Here is a 23,102-nt window from a genome sequence, read left to right as displayed (position 1 = left end):
AGAAAGCTGTCAAGTGAATCACTGCACATGGGAACTGTTTAATTTATGCTCCATTCATTATCCTTAATGATCCTCCAATATCAACATTCTCTATCATCATCATCATCATGCTGCATTACTGGGCAAATAATATCCTTTGTTATTGTTGCGTGTGGCAAGGGAATTGCACAAAGTAACATTCGGAAATATCTGAATATAACAATGGAAACACATAGTTCTCCTATTCAACTGGCACTAGGAAACTTACAAAGTTCAGACCAACCAGTTGCAGAAACAGTTGCACTAGGGGAACGTTGTAAGTGTGATGTGGCATGTGCCATAGACTTTTATTAGCGTTCGACGGCTGCACATGTCACCAATATGGAATGACCAGCAGCCAAGCAGCGTGATGGAGTTGTCCGAGTCCTGACAATACTCAGAGTAAAGAGGAGACACTGTAGATCTGGGCCAGTAACACAGAACCAGACAGGGTGAAACTAACAAAGGTCTAGACTTTCCCATCCCTGCATAGAATTAAATGGGCAACCGGTGGGAATGGGGACCCATGAGGTAAGTAAGTGGTGGGATTTTTATATTCTGAAATGGTGAGGGGCTACTAAACACAGAAGCCTAACACCCATCAAATCCTTTTAATCATACAGAGAAGTGTCTATGAAGATTCTCATTTACCCAGGTTATGATATTCAGTATCTAGTAGAATAATTTCAAAGGTAGCTGGACATTTTAGAGTTTTTCTTTAAAATGTTTCACTACTCATCCGAGTGGCTTCTTCAGTTCTAAGTTAGTAGAATTAAGTCAAAGTCAACTAGACATTTAGAGTTCTTCTTGAAAACGTTTCACTACTCATTCGAGTGGCTTCTTCAGTTCCAAGTTAGTAGAATTAAGTCAAAGGCAACTGGACATTTAGAGTTCTTCTTGAAAACGTTTCACCACTCATTCGAGTGGCTTCTTCGGTTCCAAGTTAGTAGAATTTTATCAAAGGCAACTGGACATTTAGAGTTCTTCTTGAAAACGTTTCACCAGTCATGTGAGTGGCTTCTTCAGTTCCACTTGGTGATGAGTGGTGAAACGTTTTCAAGAAGAACCCTAAGGGGCATGTTTATCAAAATATGCCCTTAGAGTCAGGGCCGGAACTAGGGGTAGGCAGAAGAGGCACTTGCCTAGGGCGCAAAGGCACAGGGGCGCCAGGCACGTACCTCTTCTGACGCCTTCCCCTAGCTCTGACCGCTATGTTCAGAAGCTGTGGCTGAAGTTCTACGTAGTGTATGGTCTTCTGCGAATGTGCACGCTCGCATTTTCTGCGCACGCGAACTCGCGCTTCTTTGCCGGCGGGGGCGAAGTACTTGGCCGGGTTGCCTAGGGCGCCCAACTGAGTAGGCCCAGCACTGCTTAGAGTATTTTAATAAAAAAAAGTCCACGATTGGACCTTATTTATTATTTAAAATAGCATGGACATACACTATTAGACCCGCTCGTTTGGTGACCTCGCGACCGATATGCCCACTAACGGCAGGGTGAGATCTAGTTAACAACTTAGCAAATGGGTGCCAACGGGTCATAAGACTACATCAGCAAACTAATGCGGTCCTCGATTGAAGGAAACCGGCCCAATCCATTTCTGGCCGGTTTTTGGTCGGTTTTTGGTCTGATATTGATCGGGGGACCTGTCACATGCCCCCACACATGGGCAGATAAGATGCTGAATCAGTCTAAAGTACTGATATTGCCAGCTTTCATCTGTCTGTGTATGACAAACTTTTAAACAGATTTGGGACAATCACAAAAAAAAAAAAAAAAAAGATTTTTCCTGAATCCCTTGATTTTTTCAGGCTTTTTTCTGAAAAGCCAGAATTTTTTGGATTTTTGCCTGAAAAGTCCACAACAAGATTTTTGGGCAAATTCCAGCGCAGACCACAGAAACTTCCAAATAGGATATGGACCCCTCCCATTGACTATATACAACCTCGGTAGGTCTGAGATGCTGGTTTTTCAAATTCTGACATTTTCCATCCTCGGGTATAAATAAGCTCTAAAAATTTGAGGTTTTTTTTATACTAACATTTATACTCACATTTTTTGACATTCAAATTTAATAAATAACCCCTAAAAGTCCAGTTGTATAAAATCTACTAGATACTTACAGAGAAGTGTTTATTAGAAGGTTGTACTCATTAAAAACATGACTCTATCACATAAATAGGATACATGTGTGGAAAACGTGAAATACTTGCTAACTGGGTCCCCTTGGGGCCACATTTCAGCTCCTACAGCAGGAGCTGTGCTCATTCATAAGACAAACAAGCATTTCTCTCAGGGGGCAGAAGGGCCGAGCAATACGGTAAGTGATTCCACACTCCTGGCCTTGGTCTCGCTGAAGCTTGTGCACCAAGTCAGGCTGCCCAAAGTTACAAGGGCCAAATGAAGCCCACTAATAATGCCCACTAATAATTGTGTGCAATTCAAGGCATGTGATAGAGAAGCAGCTCAGATATGGAAGTGAAGGAGCTGGGGCCTATAAAGATACATTTGTTGGAGATGTTCCTCACGTCTAGGGGGCAGATTTATTAAGTGTCGAATTGAAAATTCAAATTTTTGTTATGGTCAAAACACTCAAATTCGAACTGTGAATTATCCAAACTTGATTTGAGTTTTAATTTGAATTTGAATTTTTAGATTTTTCATACTCTGGCCCTTTAAGAACTCAAATTCGATTATTCGCTACATAAAACCTGCCGAGTTCATGTAAAAGTCAATGGTAGAGGTCCAGGGACCAATTTGAACACGTTACTAGCCTTCCTGACATTTGAGTTTAGACAAATTCGATTCGAGTTTTCAAATCGGTAAAATGTGTGGGAGTTTTAGATTTTTTTCTACTAGAAAATCATGTTAACATTAAAAAAAAACAATAGGCTGGTTTTGCTTTCAATAAGGATTAATTATATCTTAGTTGGGATCAAGTACAAGCGACTGTTTTATTATTACACAGAAAAAGGAATGTGTAGTGTATGGGAGGTGGCCTTTCTGTAATTCAGAGTTTTCTGGATAATGGGTTTCTGGAGAACGGATCCCATACCTGTATCAGCATGTTACCTACTGCAATTAAAACTGGAATCTGATCTGTGATTAACTGTAAGTTGGTGACACACAGATGATACAGCTCAAAACTGTGAAATCCGTAAAAATAGCCCTAGAAATAATATACATAATAGGGCAATGATGTAATAGAAATACAATTTTCTGAATCAACATTATAACTCGGGTCACCTTGGCTACTAGCAAAGTTGGCTAGTTCATTAAATTACCCCATTCAGTGCTATGATAAATAACAAAGGAACACCTCCTTTAAATACTAATATCTAGTTACGTATTAAAAAATAAGCATTTGAATTCACACTGGAGATTATATAAGGGGCAGTGCAAATCTGTATCAATGCTACAACGGCAATAGAAAACAAATACTGGAAGATTGACGGGGAAGGGGGAAATATTTATGTTCATACCACGTTCCAGGGGCCACTGTTCCAGCCAACCTCCCGAGGGCAACTCTGCACATTGCACTGCTCTCGATCCGGTGGTTTATCAAGAATATCACAGCTGAGATCATTAAATATATCCAGGTTGGATCTCTGACAAACCACCTGCCGTGTCCTCGTTCCGTCGCCACATTTTTTGGAGCACTACAAAATATTGAAAAATAAACATTATTTGATCACCATGGCAAATAATCTATAAATATGAAATTCTGAAAGGTCATTCTGGGCTGCCAGAGCATCTCTCAATGGGCCTCTGGTAAGCTCAAGAAGCCCCAGTTCAATGGAGGAGTGTATGTAGATACTAAAAAATAATTCACTTCTAGCCACCTATATCAATGACCAAAAATGGCTCACCACAAGCTTCTATACTATTTTTTTAAATGGGAAGTCAAGTCAACGCAGAGACAAGCCATGGAGTGTTGGCACCCAAGGCAAGGCTTCGGAGGCATCTCTCAATGGGCCTATGCCCTAGTGGGTGTACATAAAGTATTTGATATTTGGCACTGTCTCCATCTTACTGCTGTGACAATGAGCCCTGGATGTCATGTTCTCTGGTGAGCCCAAGAATCCCCAGTTCAATAGTGGAGTGTATGTAGATACTAAATATATATATATATATACCACCTATATAAATGACCAAAAATTTTTCACCACAAGCTTTCATACCATTTTTCTTAAATGGGAAGTCAAGTCAACGCAGAGCCAAGCCAAGGAGTGTTGGCACCCAAGGCAAGGCTTCGGATCCCACCACAGCATTCCCCTGTCTGGAAGAGTTAGTGGTGGACGCATACTTGACACAAAAATGGTAAGGAGAGATAAGCCGCTGGTCGAATGAGAAGTACCCACATGACTGGTGGGTTAATTTCTCATTGCATAGCACCAGAGATAGGTCCATCAGGATCACGATTACTGGCTTGCACAGGACTATTTTGCAACCAAGAATAATAAAGGCTATATTGATGTTCTGGGCTGCCAGAGCATCTCTCAATGGGCCTATGCCATATTGGGCCTAGTGGGTGTACATAACTCCTATAATATTTGGCACTGTCTTCATCTTACTGTTGTGATGATGAGCCCTGGAGGTCATATTCTCTGGTGAGCCCAAGAAGCCCCAATTCGATTGTGGAGTGTGTAGATGTAGATACTAAAAAATAATTAGCTTACAGCTACCTATATCAGTGAACAAAAATGTCTCAACACAAGCTTTCACACTATTCTTCTTAAATGGGGAGTCAAGTCAAAAATGGCTCACCAAAAGCTTCCATACTATTTTTTTAAATGGGAAGTCAAGTCAACGCAGAGCCAAGCCATGGAGTGTTGGCACCCAAGGCAAGGCTTCTGATCCCACCACAGGATTACCCCTGTCTGGAGGAGAGATAAGCCGCTGGTCTAATGAGAAATACCAACCTGACTGGTGGGTCAATTTCTCATTGGATAGCACCAGAGATATGTCCAACAGGATCACCGTTACTGGCTTGCACAGGATTATTTCCAACCAAAAAGAATAAAGGCTATATTGATGTTGACTTAAAGATAGCTTGTCCATTTGTCTGTGAGGCCAAGTCATGGACAACTGGACTAATATACAATTTGCCTTTGTGTGTAACTTAAGTCCACCAAGATCACCACCACTGCCTTGGAGAGGACCATTGTCCAACAAAGAATAAAGGCTTTATTGACGTTGACTCGAGGATAGTTTGTCCATTTGTCTGTGAGGCCAAGTCATGGACAACTGGACTCATATACAATTGTCCCATGTGTGGACCTTTAGTTTACATTTCTGCCCTGGGAGGCTCAAAGTAATGGATGAGGCTTTGTTTTGAGGGCCAATAAGTAGTGATGGGTGAATCTGACCCCTCTCGCTTAGCCAAAAATCTCGCTCATATACCAATAAGGTTAAATGTTATCTACTGCCTTGGACACTCCAATAAAACTATAGAAGGTAAACTGTTTAATTGGCGCCTTATTATCAGCAACATTTTACACTGCTAGAAAAGGTTTCTCCCCTAAATCTCAGAAAGCCTCTACACTAATATAAGGGTAAATTAATGGCCCCTGTTTATTACCCACCTTTCTATCAGAAGGCGGTTAACTGATACGCTATGCAATGATAGATGAAAAAATATTAGGGTCTCAGAAAACTCACCTCCCCCCAGTTGCCAAATGCCCACTGAGGGCACGATCCCGATTCACATGACCGCTGCTCAATGGGTTTGGTTTTCTCATCACAGTTACTTGCTGGATATCCATTTTCATCTTGACATACTACCACCCTCCTCTGGAAGCCGCTGGCGCAGGAACTGGAGCACTGCCGAAGAAAAATAATCATATAATATCACAATGCAGCGCGTGCCTTTAAGTTAGAAAGACACTTTTATAGGCCCGAAAGTTGATACTTATTCTATATTATTAGTGATGTAATAAAAGGTGCAAGGTTTGCAGCAGGTCTAGTAACCCATAGCAACCAATCAGAAGATAGCGTTTACCGGTCACCTGACCTGGGCAAACTTTGTGCCTTTTATTGCATTACCCTCTCACCTACCAGCGAGGCTTAGAAATTAGAAATTAATAAAAATAATCACTTACTGCTCCCCAAGGCCCAATTCGCCATTGGCTGCCACCTGGACCAGCCGATAGACCAACATTCCTATTAAGAATGGCCAGAGTGGGATTAGATCGCACCCGTTGATCCAAGTTTGGGAAGGTCTGAATGGGCCTGCTGTAGTCATGGTTTAGGTAATAGCATGGGGGCATGGAGCATTCCTGATCCACTGCTGGTACATTATCTGGGTCACATTCACTTCCATCCACTGTCTGATCTGTGAAATCCACGCAAATGACTTGCCGGGTTGCCTTTCCTTGTCCACAAGTGACGGAACACTGAAGTATTTGAATTGATATCATTTGTTACTTTCTCTTCACTGTGTACCAGTCATTCCCAACATGCAAATGCAAAAATACATAAATCATATATCTGGTTTATAGAAATACGGATAGTACTCTGCACTGTACTAAGCGCAATTCAGCAGTAACAGCCCCCTAAGTTTGCTCATAGTCTGTACAGAGAGATCCCATAAAACTATGGCAGCATAGGTATTCCCCTGTACTAAGCATAATTCAGCAGGAACAGTCCCCTAAGTTTGCTCATAGTCTATACAGTGAGATCCCATAAAACTATGGCAGCATAGGTATTCCCTGTACTAAGCACAATTCAGCAGGAACAGTCTCCGAAGTTTGCTCATAGTCTGTACAGAGAGATCCCATAAAACTATGGCAGCATAGGTATTCCCCTGTACTAAGCACAATTCAGCAGGAACAGCCCCTAAGTTTGCTCATAGTCTGTACAGAGAGATCCCATAAAACTATGACAGCATAGGTATTCCCTGTACTAAGCACAATTCAGCAGGAACAGTCTCCGAAGTTTGCTCATAGTCTGTACAGAGAGATCCCATAAAACTATGGCAGCATAGGTATTCCTCTGTACTAAGCACAATTCAGCCTTTTGTCTGTACAGAGAGATACCATATAACTAAGGTAGAAAACATAAAGAGGTAAATGTGAGCATTGAGAGAACATGCAATTAATAGTGAAGCAGCACATTAGCCAGAAAGCCCTGGGCAGGGGCGTAACTATAGAGGAAGCAGACCCTGCGGCTGCAGGGGGGCCCAGGAGGTATAGGGGCCCCATGAGGCCCTAATTCATATACAATTTCAATAAATATTAGAGAAACAAGTCAACCTCTAAACATTTTGGGGGCCTGAAAAATAATTTGCTGTGAGGCCCAGTAATATCTAGTTACGCCACTGGCCCTGGGTATAAACTTACAGAACTCCACTCAAGGGCTTTCCATTGCCCACAAGGGGTCACAGAGCACATTTCGGTGGCTAGTGGTTTAGGTAGTTGAGTGCAGGTCACTTCATCCGCCACAGACCCCTGATCATCACGGCAGCTGACGTATCGCATTCTGGTCCCTTTGCCACAAGTCGCTGAGCACTAGAAAAGTACAGTATTTATCAACCTGGAAAGATTTGACTCTATGGTGGAAGTCAAGTAAAGAGCAGTTATCTATATTAAAGGGCACACAATTACTCATTTAAAAAATACTTTTCTGTAAAATGTATAACATGATATCAAGTTTACTTGGCTGCTTCAGCTAAATGTTCCTTGTTATCCCATTAAGTCTCTACACAGAGGTGAATACATATAAAAGTCCTTACAGATAAAGGGTAACTGACCCTGCCTGGGTCTTGGGTAGTAATAATAATAATAATATAGTGAATAAAGTACCCCCTCTTGTAAAATATAAGGATATTATTAGTTACCGAGGAGTTTCATGACCATATAAAAACACGAGGCCGAAGGCCGAGTGTTTTTATACAGGTCATGGAACTCCGAGGTAACTTCTAATATCCTCATATTTTACAACTGGGGGTACTTTATTTATTATAATACACAAATTTTAGTGAGTCATGTGACAGAAATTACATCACTACTCACCGTTTATAACTGATGACATCACTACTCACCGTTTATAAGGATATAATTTACAGGATATTCATGGCTTTTGTGTATTATATATACATATATACATTATATACAGAATAAACAAAACTGGAACTAGAATTATCATTACAGGGTATTCTAGATGTTATTTTACATGAAAATGCCACTGTATTTATCCTATCACATTTTCCAGGGTACTACAGGTGTGGGATCAGATTGCTTGGCACCTGAGGTTTTCTGGATAAGGGATCTTTCCATAATCCAGATCTCTATACCTTAAGTCTGCTAAAGATCATGTAAATGTTAAATAAACCCAAAAGGCTGGTTCTGCTTCCAATAAGGATTAATTATATTTTAGTTGGGATCAAGTACTGTTTTATTACTACAGAGAAAAAGGAAATCATTTAATAATGGGAATTATTTGATTCAAATGGAGTCTATGGGAGATAGCCTTTTCGTAATTCGGAGCTTTCTGGATAATGGGTTTCTGAATAATGAATCCCATACCTGTATACATGGAACTGGCATTGTATTTATCTTGCTGTGTGTTCTGGAGTATTATACATGGAATTGGCACTGTATTTATCCTGCTGTGTGTTCTGGGGTATTATACATGGAACTGGCATTGTATTTATCTTGCTGTGTGTTCTGGGGTATTATACATGGAATTGGCACTGTATTTATCTGCTGTGTGTTCTGGGGTATTATACATGGAATTTGCACTGTATTTATCCTGCTGTGTGTTCTGGGGTATTATACATGGAATTGGCACTGTATTTATCCTGCTGTGTGTTCTGGGGTATTAGACATGGAATTTGCACTGTATTTATCCTGCTGTGTGTTCTGGGGTATTATACATGGAATTGGCACTGTATTTATCCTGCTGTGTGTTCTGGGGTATTAGAATGGAATTGGCACTGTATTTATCCTGCTGTGTGTTCTGGGGTATTATACATGGAATTGGCACTGTATTTATCCTGCTGTGTGTTCTGGGGTATTATACATGGAATTGGCACTGTATTTATCCTGCTGTGTGTTTCTGGGGTATTATACATGGAATTGGCACTGTATTTATCCTGCTGTGTGTTCTGGGGTATTATACATGGAATTGCCACTGTATTTATCTGCTGTGTGTCTGGGGTATATACATGGAATTGACTGGTTATTTATCTGCTGTATGTTCTGGGTATTATACATGGAATTGGCACTGTATTTATCTGCTGTGTGTTCTGGGTATTATACATGGAATTGGCACTGTATTTATCTGCTGTGTGTTCTGGGGTATTATACATGGAATTGGCACTGTATTTATCTGCTGTGTGTTCTGGGGTATTAGACATGGAATTTGCACTGTATTTATCTGCTGTGTGTTCTGGGTATTATACATGGAATTGGCACTGTATTTATCTGCTGTGTGTTCTGGGGTATTATACATGGAATTGGCACTGTATTTATCTGCTGTGTGTTCTGGGGTATTATACATGGAATTGGCACTGTATTTTATCTGCTGTGTGTTCTGGGTATTATACATGGAATTGGCACTGTATTTATTGCTGTGTGTTCTGGGGTATTATACATGGAATTGGCACTGTATTTATCCTGCTGTGTGTTCTGGGTATTATACATGGAATTGGCACTGTATTTATCTGCTGTGTGTTCTGGGGTATTATACATGGAATTGGCACTGTATTTATCCTGCTGTGTGTTCTGGGGTATTATACATGGAATTGGCACTGTATTTATCTGCTGTGTGTTCTGGGTATTATACATGGAATTGGCACTGTATTTATCTGCTGTGTGTTCTGGGGTATTATACATGGAATTGGCACTGTATTTATCTGCTGTGTGTTCTGGGTATTATACATGGAATTGCACTGTATTTATCTGCTGTGTGTTCTGGGGTATTATACATGGAATTGGCACTGTATTTATCTGCTGTGTGTTCTGGGGTATTATACATGGAATTGGCACTGTATTTATCCTGCTGTGTGTTCTGGGGTATTATACATGGAATTGGCACTGTATTTATCTGCTGTGTGTTCTGGGGTATTATACATGGAATTGGCACTGTATTTATCTGCTGTGTGTTCTGGGGTATTATACATGGAATTGGCACTGTATTTATCCTGCTGTGTGTTCTGGGGTATTATACATGGAATTGGCACTGTATTTGTCCTGCTGTGTGTTCTGGGGTATTATACACGGAATTGGCACTGTATTTATCCTGCTGTGTTTTCTGGGGTATTATACATGGAATTGGCACTGTATTTATCTGCTGTGTGTTCTGGGGTATTATACATGGAATTGGCACTGTATTTATCCTGCTGTGTGTTCTGAGGTATTATACATGGAATTGGCACTGTATTTATCTGCTGTGTGTTCTGGGGTATTATACATGGAATTGGCACTGTATTTGTCCTGCTGTGTGTTCTGGGGTATTATACACGGAATTGGCAATGTATTTATCCTGCTGTGTGTTCTGGGGTATTATACATGGAATTGGCACTGTATTTATCTTGCCATGTTTTCTGGGGTATTATATGGAATTGGCACTGTATTTATCCTGCTGTGTGTTCTGGGGTATTATACATGGAATTGGCACTGTATTTATCTGCTGTGTGTTCTGGGGTATTATATGGAATTGGCACTGTATTTATCCTGCAGTGTGTTCTTGTGTTGTACCTCAGTGAGGGAAAGGATAAAATAAAAGCTTGACTTTATTCTACACTGTCTGCATAAATATAATTCATTTATCAAATTTGCTGCAGTAACAAACCAATAGAAGACAGGCAGGTACAAATAGTTTATGCAAATAGCAATCCCTAATATAACAAAACTAAACTCAGAGAGGTACAGATAAATAATACTTATATATATATATATATATATATATATATATATATATATATATATATATATAGATATAGTGCTTCCCCTGCTATGTCAGAGTCATCATAACAAGAACTAATAAATATGGCAAGGGAGCCTCTAAAATTCCACAATAGGGGGAAAAATAAATATAATATTGTTTAAACAATCACAGTCACCCACAGAGAGAGGTATGGAACTCTCTCTATAGCGATGAGCTGAACCCCAACTGAAGGAAACAGGAAACAATGAGAAAGGTTTAACAAAACAATATTTCTGAGATGCACTTACAGGGGTCCAAGATCCAAAGCGCCACTGGGCCCTGCTGTGTACAATTTGCTTGGTCTCAGGAATGCTGGGGCACGCATCTGCTTCACAATCCTGTCAAAAGTGCTTGGGTTCATTAAGCAGTTTCCTTTTCATAATTAACGACTTTCTGAACTCGTTACCAAGGAGCGGGAATCAAAGCTACGCTGCAGTTATTAGTGGCTGGCAGTTTTGTGCACAGGCAGTGACTGCAATTGCCAGCTAGCTCTGAGACAAACAGTATTTAAAGGAGAAGTAAAGCCTAACTAAAGACATAGACTAGAAATGTTGTACATTATGTTTTGTGCTTCTGTACCAGCCCAAGGCAACCACAACCTTTTAGCAGTAAAGATCTGTGTCTCTAAATATGCCCCAGTAGCTCCCCATCTTCTTTTCTGCTGATTCACTGCACATGCTCTGTGCTGCTGTCACTTACTACTAATTACTACACGGCAGCACAGAAACCAGTGCAATTAGCATCAGAATTTAATAATCAGCAAACCTGTAGCATCAGCTTATATTACAGCCAGGGAAGCTCATTTTCTGCTGGATAATTAGTGACGAGCCCTAAGCTTAGCTTCTCAACAGCCAATCAGAGCCCACTGAGCATGTGAGTGTCACAGACACTTTCCAAGATGGTGACCCCCTGTGACAAGTTTGAAGTCCTGGATCATTGCTGCTATTGACAAGCTGAAACTTTAGCCTCGTGCAATAAGTTCACTATGTGAAATATTAGAGTTTAGTTCCCCTTTAACGTTATTAAAGGGGATGTTTGTCTACAGATAAGGTTTGTTATATTTCAGTGATCTGATTTTGTCGTCACTTGTACATTGTGCAGTATTATGGTCGCACCTCACCTGAGTGTCTGTTGGTCGGGTGGCAGCATTGCACTCACTGTCATCAGCCACTGCTCCGTAAGCACCCACCATGCATTTCACTGCCCGCATCTGATATCCTGGGCCACAGGCTGCCGTACACTATGAAAGGAAACACTTGTGAGAAATCACAGCCATCTAGGACCCGAACATGTAGAGATATCATCAGGGGGTGGATTAAAAAGGGGTGACAACCCTGGCCCTGGGAAGAATGGGTGCTGACTGCTCTGATAGAGGGAGATGCTAAAAGTAAGAGAAGATGCTAATGGGTGTACCTGCAAGGAAAGACATGTGAGCAGAACATGAAAACACACTGAGCACATTTTCCCCCAACAACACAAACAAGGATTTAGTCTACCTGTCCCCACGGTCCAACCTGCCAGTTTGCACATTCCGGCTGCTGACAGGCCTGCACCGATTCCGGCTCTGTCTCCGCCTCGCAGAACCTGTTGTTTAACCGATCCTCTCTAAACTGACACCAGGTCTGTCGATGTTTGTGCCCCTTCCCGCAAGTCACCAGGCACTGAATAGAGTTCCATGTAGGATGTTAAACTCATCGCTAATAACTGGGATGCTATAATTACCCCCCAACCCCACCAATACCAGCCAACATAATATAGAATTAAGTACTGGTGTCACAATTGAAGATACTGGGTTTTGATATAATTTTCATGTGAAAAGTTGTGTGGATTTATCTCTCTGCCCTACTTGCAGAAGGAAATCTGTGCTAGGACTTGGTCTTCTGCAAAGGGAAGGAGAATGGTGAAATGGAGCTCATTGGGAAAGAGAAGGGCTGGCAATACCCAGGCTGATAAAAGAGAAGGGTTGGCAATACCAAGGCTAATAAAAGCTGCCACTCAAGACCTAAAACCAAATCCACAGATTATTGGCCTATGTATAAGCCTGCCCCTTCCAATGGCCTTCCATCCACATCTGGCCAAAAATCATCCAGGTATCAGACATATCAATTAGAAGAGGACCACATTAGGCCGTTGCTCTCCACATGGGCCTCCATAGGCCACAGTAAGATATAATCAGTAGCCCAGGTCCAAGCAGTTAGTTCAGAACAATTTGGCCCAGTGTTTGCATGCTCAAATTGGCACAGATCTGCTCATTTGGTGAAATTGAGTGAATCTTCCCATGTATGACCAACTTTAGGCATGGCAGGCATGGAATAAGATCAGTTGGCACCACAATCTGTCCTAAAGGGGAACTGGGCCATTGCTGAATGTGTAAAAACATGGGGGTGGGAATTCAGGTTTTTGGGTACTTACATCAGACCAGTCTCCTGTTTTCCACTGGGGGCACAGGAACTCACTGCAGTGCTGCTCTGTCGGCTTCTCCTGCGTCCCACATTTGCCGTCGTCCAGAATATCGTGCAGCGCGTTCGCGCAGATGGCTCGTCTTCTTCTTGTCCCTGTCCCGCAACTTTTGGAACACTGACGGATCAAAAGAGGGGATCATTTAATGAAGTGTTCTTTGAATTCTCTACATATTTGATTTCTAACTGAAGCCAATCCCAATTCTGGCACAACGTCATTAATACAGAGATTTTATATAGTGAATTTAGACCAAAGGGGAACCTTGGTGTTATTTTAAATGTCTCAGCTTCAGGAATGTCCTTTGGACACGATGTAGCCTGCGGCCCCATTCTGGGGACAAAATAGGATTTATACACTTAAGCTGGCCATAGAAGCAAAGATTTGATCACACGAATCTCCATTTCGTACAATTTTTGGGCCATGTGTGGAGTGTCCACGTGAGATGGCGATTAGTGATGGGTGAATTTATTCACCAGGCACAAATTCACAGTGAATTTGCCCGTTCTGCCACGAGGGAATAAATTTCCGAACATCGAAAATTCGATGACGAAAATTTAGATGCCAGCGTCAAAGCTTTTTTGATGCCGGTGACGGTTCCAGCGCTGATTTTGACACCGGTGACGAAAAATGGACTAATTGTACGAATTTTTCAACCCGAAAACCTAGCACAGATCAGGATAGCTTCGGGACTTCTCCCATTGACTTATATGCAACCTCTGTAGTTCTGAGATGCCGGATTTTCAGATTCTGACTTTTTCCTTCATCGGGGGAATAATAAATCCCTGAAAATTTGAGGTTTTTTTTCACTAAAAATTCGAATTTTATAGTTAAAAAAACACAAATTTTTCGGATTTTTGGCATTCGGACTTTAATAAATAACCCTCTTATCTTTCAACCCCTTTCTCTGTAGTCGACATGGGGACTTAAGAGACCAATAGGGTAAGCTCCATCCTCCAGGAGGCAGGACACTTGATTACAAACCAAAAAGGAGCGTGCCTGGACTACCTAAGCTTTACCCCCAGCACTTCCGTTCTGAATTCAGTTTTTCACGTGTCTTGTCCACAGGAGTTTGGACACATAGGTCTCCAGAGAGACCAAAGGTAACGAGCCTTTGGTCAGCGATTAGCACTGAAAGCCGGGGTGATACCAGGGCAGGAGTACTGTCACCCAACTAGTTTAACCACCATCTCAGGAACAATCTCCTCCCGGGGCAGAAATCAACCTTCAACCTTAAGACAAGTCACCCAACTCTAAACCTGCCTTCTCAGGGAGACCAGGGAGACCAGGGAGTTGGCCTGGGATGAGACAGAATTGGAGGAACAGTGAGTATCACCGGCTCCCATTCATTTGGGGGATGTCCCACCCGTGACCCTATATATATATAGGCATATTTGCCCTTAACTTTTGCAAAAAGAATAGTTAAACCCTTTCCTTCCAACTGTATTTGTCATGTTGGGTTGTCTTTCCCCGCAGCAGTTGCATCGGCCGTTCCACTGGTTGGGCAGACTGAATTCCGAGTCAATACTCACTTCTGACCAGGGCGAGTAACGCCACCCGCCTGTGTTGCAGTCTCCGGAACACTTCTCTTTATTAAGCGGTTTCTGTAGATGGAGGCAATATCTCTCGTCCACTTTTTCACTCTTCCCGTCTGCCCTGGTGTATTTGGCACAGTGAATATCAAGTGTCCGGTATCCCAGGCCGCACTGTACGGTACATTCACTCCTTCTGGCCACGTGCCACCTGCAATAGCCAAAGAATTCTTATTAGTGCTTTGCCTGTTTGCTCTCTGCTAAACTGAATCGATACTAAAGGCAATAAGGAGAAAAAAAGATGCAGAGCTCAGATAAGGAATCTCAATATAAATACCTTACTTCACATTCACTGTTACATGGCTCTGTTACTGGCTCAGGCTTAGGAATTCGATCACATCTCTGATCCGAAACAACTAGCTGGTCAGAGTCCCGGATACATACAGGTTTCTGTCTGCGTTCCCCTGAGCACAAACACATATGAATATACTTGTATATAATAAGTGGTGGGTACCCCCTACTGTAAATGATAAGGATATTAGAAGTCACTGAGGGGTTGTTCGGTGACCATATAAAGGCACAAGGCTGCAGGCTGAGTTATACAGGGAACTCTGAGTATCACTCATGTATTATAAGGGATAATGTACCCCCTACTGTAAATGATAAGGATATTAGAAGTCACTGAGGGGTTGTTCTGTGACCATATAAAGGCACAAGGCTGCAGGCTGAGTTATACAGGGAACTCTGAGTATCACTTATGTATTATAAGGGATAATGTACCCCCTACTGTAAATGATAAGGATATTAGAAGTCACTGAGGGGTTGTTCTGTGACCATATAAAGACACAAGGCTGCAGGCTGAGTTATACAGGGAACTCTGAGTATCACTCATGTATTATAAGGGATAATGTACCCCCTAGTGTAAATGATAAGGATATTAGAAGTCACTGAGAGGTTGTTCTGTGACCATATAAAGACACAAGGCTGCAGGCTGAGTTATACAGGGAACTCTGAGTATCACTCGTGTATTATAAGGGATAATGTACCCCCTACTGTAAATGATAAGGATATTAGAAGTCACTGAGGGGTTGTTCTGTGACCATATAAAGGCACAAGGCTGAGTTATACAGGGAACTCTGAGTATCACTCATGTATTATAAGGGATAATGTACCCCCTACTGTAAATGATAAGGATATTAGAAGTCACTGAGGGGTTGTTCTGTGACCATATAAAGGCACAAGGCTGAGTTATACAGGGAACTCTGAGTATCACTCATGTATTATAAGGGATAATGTACCCCCTACTGTAAATGATAAGGATATTAGAAGTCACTGAGGGGTTGTTCTGTGACCATATAAAGGCACAAGGCTGCAGGCTGAGTTATACAGGGAACTCTGAGTATCACTCATGTATTATAAGGGATAATGTACCCCCTAATGTAAATGATAAGGATATTAGAAGTCACTGAGGGGTTCTGTGACCATATAAAGGCACAAGGCTGCAGGCGCAGTTATACAGGGATCTCTGAGTATCACTTGTATTATAAGGGATAATGTACCCCCTACTGTAAATGATAAGGATATTAGAAGTCACTGAGGGGTTCTGTGACCAAATAAAGACACAAGGCTGAAGGTTGAGCTATACAGGGAAAATTGAGTGCCACCCGCATTTCATATCATACTATAATCTTATAATAATACTAACTCTTTAAAGGCCTCATTGCTGCCATTATGTGAGTAATTGCTGCCCAACATCACATTCTCTTTACATACGATCTCCTTCAGTTATCTTAACAAGGAGACAATTCTAAGAGCAGAGGGCTGAACTGGATGGACAACAGTTTTTATCATTCTCAACAACTACATGTTGCCAAAAGTAATTTCTAAAAGAATTTCATCTGGAATGTGCTGCTTACTATGATTAATGATGAACGAATGAATGTGTGTAATTTAGAATTAAGGATGGCCAGTCTGCAACCTTCTAGCTACTATTGGGAACATATAGAGGGTTACAAGTTGACCAGCCCATGTTAAACAGCTTCGGGGATTGCTGACAGCCCCTGTGTAACACATTAATGCTGAAGCAAATACAACAGGCCATTAATATCCAGTTCCTACCTTGGCACATTTTGTTGCAGGGCTGCCAGGGCCCATAAGGATTCCAGTAAAACTGCTGAGGTTTATCTTCAATTGGAATATTAAAAGTATACCGCACATCTGGATTATATAGATTACCCACTGAGAGGATCTGAAACAGAAACATTACAACTGAAATGTGTCCAAAGACACAGTTTATATCAGATAAAGTCAAGTGCCAAAATTCAGGTCCTAGGGTTGCTTTGGCCTTCGAAACGAAGAGAAAAAAATGAAAGACAAGAACAGAAATCAGAACAGGAACCAAAAAGTGAGAGCATGAAAAAGGCGGAGGGAGAAGAGTAAAAGAGGGAGAAGCGTAAAAGAGAGAGAAGAGTATAAGAAGGAGAAGGGTAAAAGAGGGAGAAGAGTAAATGAGAGAGACGAGTATAAGAAGGAGAAGAGTAAAAGAGGGAGAAGCGTAAAAGAGAGAGAAGAGTATAAGAAGGAGAAGGGTAAAAGAGAGAGAAGAGTATAAGAAGGAGAAGCGTAAAAGAGAGAGAAGAGTATAAGAAGGAGAAGGGTAAAAGAGGGAGAAGAGTAAATGAGAGAGACGAGTATAAGGAGAAGAGTAAAAGAGGGAGAAGAGTAAAAGAGGCAGAAGAGTAAAAGGAGAAGAGTAAAAGAGAGAAAAGAGTAAAAAAGGGAGAAGAGTAAAAGAGGGAGAAGAGTAAAAGAAGGAGAAGAGTAAAAGATGGAGAAGAGTAAAAGAGGGAAAAGAGTAAAAGAGGGAAAAAGTAAAAGAAGGAGAAGAGTTAAAGAAGGAGAAGAGTAAAAGGAGAAGAGTAAAAGAAAGAGGAGAGTAAAAGAGGGAGAAGTGTAAAAGAGAGAGAAGAGTAAACGAGAGAGAAGAGTAAAAGAAGGAGAAGAGTAAAAGAGGGAGAAGAATAAAAGATGGAGAAGAGTAAAAGAGGCAGAAGAGTAAAAGAAGAAGAAGAGTACAAGAGTAATAGAGGGAGAAGAGTAAACGAGGGAGAAAAGTAAAAGAAGGAGAAAAGAGTGAAAAGAGGGAAAAGATTAAAAGAAAGAGAATGTTAAAGGAGGAAGAACAGTAAAAGAGGGAGAAGAATAAAAGAGGGAGAAGAGTAAAAGAGGGAGAAGAGTAAAAGAGAGAGAAGTGTAAAAGAGGGAGAAGAGTAAAAGAGGCAGAAGAGTAAAAGAAGGAGAAGAGTAAAAGAGGGAAAAGAGTAAAAGAAAGATAATGTTAAAGGAGGAAGAACAGTAAAAGAGGGAGAAGAATAAAAGAGGGAGAAGAGTAAGAGGGAGAAGAGTAAAACAGGGAGAAGAGTAAAAGAAGGAGAACGTTAAAAGAGGAAGAACAGTAAAAGAGGGAGAAGAATAAAAGAGGGAGAAGATTAAAAGAGGGAGAAGAGTAAAAGAAGGAGAACGTTAAAAGAGGAAGAACAGTAAAAGAGGGAGAAGAATAAAAGAGGGAGAAGAGTAAAAGAGGGAGACAATTGGGTAATTTCCAGAAAATAACCAACAAAATAGAGAACTACCTGGAGGACTATTTCTTGCTCAATGCGATCCGTGCAATTAATCCTTTCAATGGCGTTGTCTGAGCCGCTGTATTCAATCACTGCGTTTCCCACTTTGATTTCCCTTTTGAACATACTGACCACAAAGTCTCCATTTAAAAGAAATTCTCCATGACTGTTCGACAAAGCTGTGTGGAGAAACGGGATATTGTAAGAAATCCAACTCCCTTGGGACCCCGAGGGGCTCTTGCAACCAGGGTGCCAGTAACCAGGGCCCCTGTCCCCTCCCCTTTATTCATACAAATTTTTATCATTGGGAGCAGAGCAATGGGGATTGGCACATGGGAGATTTAAAAAACTATTGTATCTCATGCGCATCCCCAGTGTTTCTGAACCAATGTGGGTGTGGTTGGGCAGCATGCCGCCCCTAAAATCCTGCCGCCCTAGGCCCGGTCCTTGGTGGCCTTTCAATAAATCTGGGCCCAATGTGGGTGCAAATGTGCCAATCTCATGTTATTTATGTTCAGAATTTGCCAGAAATCATTTTTAACCTATTAACCTATAATCACTCTCTCTCTCTCTCGCTCTATATATATATATATATATATATATATATATATATATATATATATACTTATAACTGTAATATATATTTATTTATATATATATATATATATATATTCATTTGAAATAACAAAAAAATACCGTAGAAGGGAGTGCTCTCCATTGCAGAAAGTACCTGGGTGGCAAGTTATATTTCAGCAATAGCCAGTAAGAAAGATCCATCAGTCACAGGATTTGTGAAGAAATAAAAGAAAGATTTATTGGGAAGATCAACATTTCAGTCGACATCTCAGACCTTTTTCATCTTGAAATGTAGACTGAAACATTGATCTTTCAAATAAATCTTTATTTTATTTCTTCACAAATCCTGTGACTGCTGGATATTTCTACAGGCTATATATATACACACACACACATCTATATATATATATATATATATATATATATATATATATATATATATATATATATATATATATATATAATATGTCCAAGGTACCTGCACTCCAACCACTTAGATTTTTCACGGGTGCTTGGTCAAAGTAGTATTGTATAATCATCAAAGGATGGACCAGCACTCCAGTTTTGATAAATAATGGTGCTTTTATTCACATATCATCGTGCATCGTGGATGCACGATGATATGTGAATAAAAGCACCATTATTTATCAAAACTGGAGTGCTGGTCCATCCTTTGATGATTATATATATATATATATATATATATAGGGACTCGAAGGGTTAATTCCCTACAGAGAGCCACATGTCTGAGCTATGGGTTTCCGAGGGGCTGGGGCCAGAGCATTGTGGGTGCAGCAGGGCAGATACCGGAGGATACCACAGACAGCCATTACAGATTTCTGCTGTCTTACTGCTGGATGTTACTTCTAGGAGGAAAGAGTAAATTCAGCAGCCAAGATGTAGAGGCAGGAGGCCTCTGAGGCTGGAGTAGGCGACCCCATGCCTGGGAACTCAATCAGGATTGTCTAGAGCTCCGGATTTTCCAAACCGAATGTGGAAATTGCTTGCGCTATAGACAGTGCTGGGAGCTACAGTTCAGCTATGGATTCATCAAAGCTGCATTTCTTGGCTAAAGATTCTCATCACTGTGGATGCCTGTGTCCACTCTGTGTGAGCCTGCGAGCTCTGTGTGTGAGCCTCGGGTGAGTCTGCCTGGGGAGAGTAGAGGAAAGGGAAAGGATCCAGCAGGGTTTCTATTGTGTCACAGGCTGTTTGTGTGCCTGCCACGTAGGAGCCAGTACCTTGTCCATCAGGAAAGATACTTTGGAAAATAGCGCTACCTGGAACCATTTGTTCTTTTGTTGGGAAAAGGGACAGAGACTCTTTGTCACCAATGGAGTAGTGCAGGACCAGGATAGGACTGGCACAGGGTCACCAGGGTAGTGGGTCATGCTTTTACATGCATATGTGTACTTTTATAGTTTATTTCCCCTTTAAACTGCACTTCCTTGTATAAAGTTGATATTTTTATAAAGCAAGTGTGTGTATATTGAATGTTTTCCTAATGGAGCCACCCGCAGGTGTATTCCCGGATCCCATTAGGTGGAGGCACTGCCAGAGAAGAGTTTTCCCAGTAACCTTTCGCCTAGCAAAGGGGACTCAGGACCTGTTGGTATGAAATGGTATGATGTATAATCTTTGGCACAGGGCGGTGGCAAAAAAGGGGTCTACATATATTATATATATATATATATATATATATATATATATATATATATATATATATATATATATATATATATATAAATATATATATAAATATATATATAAATATATATAAATATATATATAAATATATATAAATATATATATAAATATATATAAATATATATATATATATATATATATATATATATATATAAATATATATAAATATATAGAGACCAAGGTGAGTTGACAGCACTCCAAGGAAGTTTTGAGGCAAAGGTTTCAGCAAGCAAAATTTAGGTTTATTGGTTCCAACTTTTCAGTTCCACTCAGATCAGACTTTCCCTGATGAAAGTTCTAGTGTGGAACTGAAAGGTTGGAACCAATAAACCTACATGTTACTTGCTGAAACCTTTGCCTCAAAACTTCCTTGGAGTGCTGTCAACTCACCTTGGTATCTATTTATATTCGGACTGACACCCAGGTTCTATTTTTGGCTAATGGTGTGCACTCTGCCTGCAAAAAAAAAAAAAAAAAATATATATATATATATATATATATATATATATATATATATATATATATATATATATATATATATATATATATATATATATATATATATATATATATATATATATGAAACATGGAGGAGCACTCACCAAACAGAAACACAGCATGAAATAACAAAAAAATACTGCACTCAACAGGCTCAGTTAGCGTAACTGACTTTAATAGACAAACAGAGTAATTTATTTTGTTTGTCTATTAAAATCAGTAGTTAGCCTAACTGTGCCTGTTGAGTACGGTATTTTTTGTTATTATTTATATATATATATGTATACATAAAACTGGAGAAGGTCACATTATAATCGATAGCTGAACTGCAATAATTTTCTTGTACAGATATATATTTCTTTTGTTACAGATCCTAAAATAGTTCAGGTAAATATTCAGGTAAAACTGGTAAAACCTCAAGAGACCAATGAAGTCATAGGGTGGAATGTGAGTGTAAAATAGAAAAGTCCTACAGGGGACAGTTGGACAGCTGATTACGCCGACTCAGCCATTAGCCAGGGGCTGCTCTGCAATTGGTCGTCATCAGCTGCAAAAACAGTCGCCCCAAGGCTTGAGCCTAGCAGCTACATCGGATCTCCATGGGCTTTGTCGAGTGGAGAAATCAACCTTTTATAATATTTATATTACATAATTAAATGTGGAGGATTTGATATGTGCTTGCGAGGGGCAATCTGGAACTTTTCAGTTGCAAGTGCTGCAGTTTTGGTAGGAAATAAGCCACTCATACATGAAATCTGTTTTGTTTGATCCAAAGGCCGGACTACTGATTCCTGCTCTGGTTTCAATATGTATCAGCATTTACAGTGCGCCTTATTGCTAGTAAGGTCATTGCTACTTCATAAAACAGCATATGGGCAGGATTCTTATATATAGTTACAGTACATAGAGTTACAGTACATAGAGATACAGTACATAGAGATACAGTACATAGAGATACAGTACATAGAGATACAGTACATTGAGATACAGTACATAGAGATACAGTACATAGAGATACAGTACATAGAGATACAGTACATAGAGTTACAGTACATAGAGATACAGTACATTGAGATACAGTACATAGAGTTACAGTACATAGAGATACAGTACATAGAGATACAGTACATAGAGTTACAGTACATTGAGATACAGTACATAGAGATACAGTACATAGAGATACAGTACATTGAGATACAGTACATAGAGTTACAGTACATAGAGATACAGTACATTGAGATACAGTACATAGAGATACAGTACATAGAGATACAGTACATAGAGATACAGTACATAGAGATACAGTACATAGAGATACAGTACATAGAGATACAGTACATTGAGATACAGTACATAGAGATACAGTACATAGAGTTACAGTACATAGAGATACAGTACATTGAGATACAGTACATTGAGGTACAGTACAGTGAGATACAGTACATAGAGTTACAGTACATAGAGATACAGTACATAGAGATACAGTACATTGAGATACAGTACATAGAGTTACAGTACATAGAGATACAGTACATAGAGATACAGTACATTGAGATACAGTACATTGAGGTACAGTACAGTGAGATACAGTACATAGAGTTACAGTACATAGAGATACAGTACATTGAGATACAGTACATAGAGTTACAGTACATAGAGATACAGTACATTGAGATACAGTACATAGAGTTACAGTACATAGAGATACAGTACATAGAGTTACAGTACATAGAGATACAGTACATAGAGTTACAATACATAGAGA

At 40.3% G+C, this 23,102-nt stretch overlaps 1 protein-coding gene across 3 annotated transcripts in view; it reads right to left on the bottom strand.

The window, feature by feature from the left end:
* adamts9.S (ADAM metallopeptidase with thrombospondin type 1 motif 9 S homeolog) overlaps positions 1-23,102 on the bottom strand; it is a 157,083-nt gene that overhangs the window by 53,238 nt on the left and 80,743 nt on the right. For 2 of the 3 annotated variants that reach the window (XM_041561788.1, XM_041561790.1), the window contains exons 17-28: positions 18,569-18,735; positions 17,055-17,184; positions 15,274-15,400; positions 14,937-15,147; positions 13,360-13,524; positions 12,444-12,608; positions 12,068-12,187; positions 11,196-11,285; positions 7,359-7,526; positions 6,120-6,413; positions 5,680-5,841; positions 3,501-3,677 (exon numbers count right to left, since the gene is read on the bottom strand). In XM_041561788.1, the coding sequence (XP_041417722.1) occupies positions 3,501-3,677; positions 5,680-5,841; positions 6,120-6,413; positions 7,359-7,526; positions 11,196-11,285; positions 12,068-12,187; positions 12,444-12,608; positions 13,360-13,524; positions 14,937-15,147; positions 15,274-15,400; positions 17,055-17,184; positions 18,569-18,735 (1,976 nt within the window). The remainder of the gene's footprint in view (positions 1-3,500; positions 3,678-5,679; positions 5,842-6,119; positions 6,414-7,358; positions 7,527-11,195; positions 11,286-12,067; positions 12,188-12,443; positions 12,609-13,359; positions 13,525-14,936; positions 15,148-15,273; positions 15,401-17,054; positions 17,185-18,568; positions 18,736-23,102) is intronic. The other variant, XM_041561789.1, reaches the window with a different exon arrangement.

The sequence above is a fragment of the Xenopus laevis genome, chromosome 4S, assembly GCF_017654675.1.
Source record: "Xenopus laevis strain J_2021 chromosome 4S, Xenopus_laevis_v10.1, whole genome shotgun sequence".
NCBI lineage: Eukaryota > Metazoa > Chordata > Amphibia > Anura > Pipidae > Xenopus > Xenopus laevis.
This window is presented reverse-complemented; position numbering and strand designations above follow the sequence as displayed.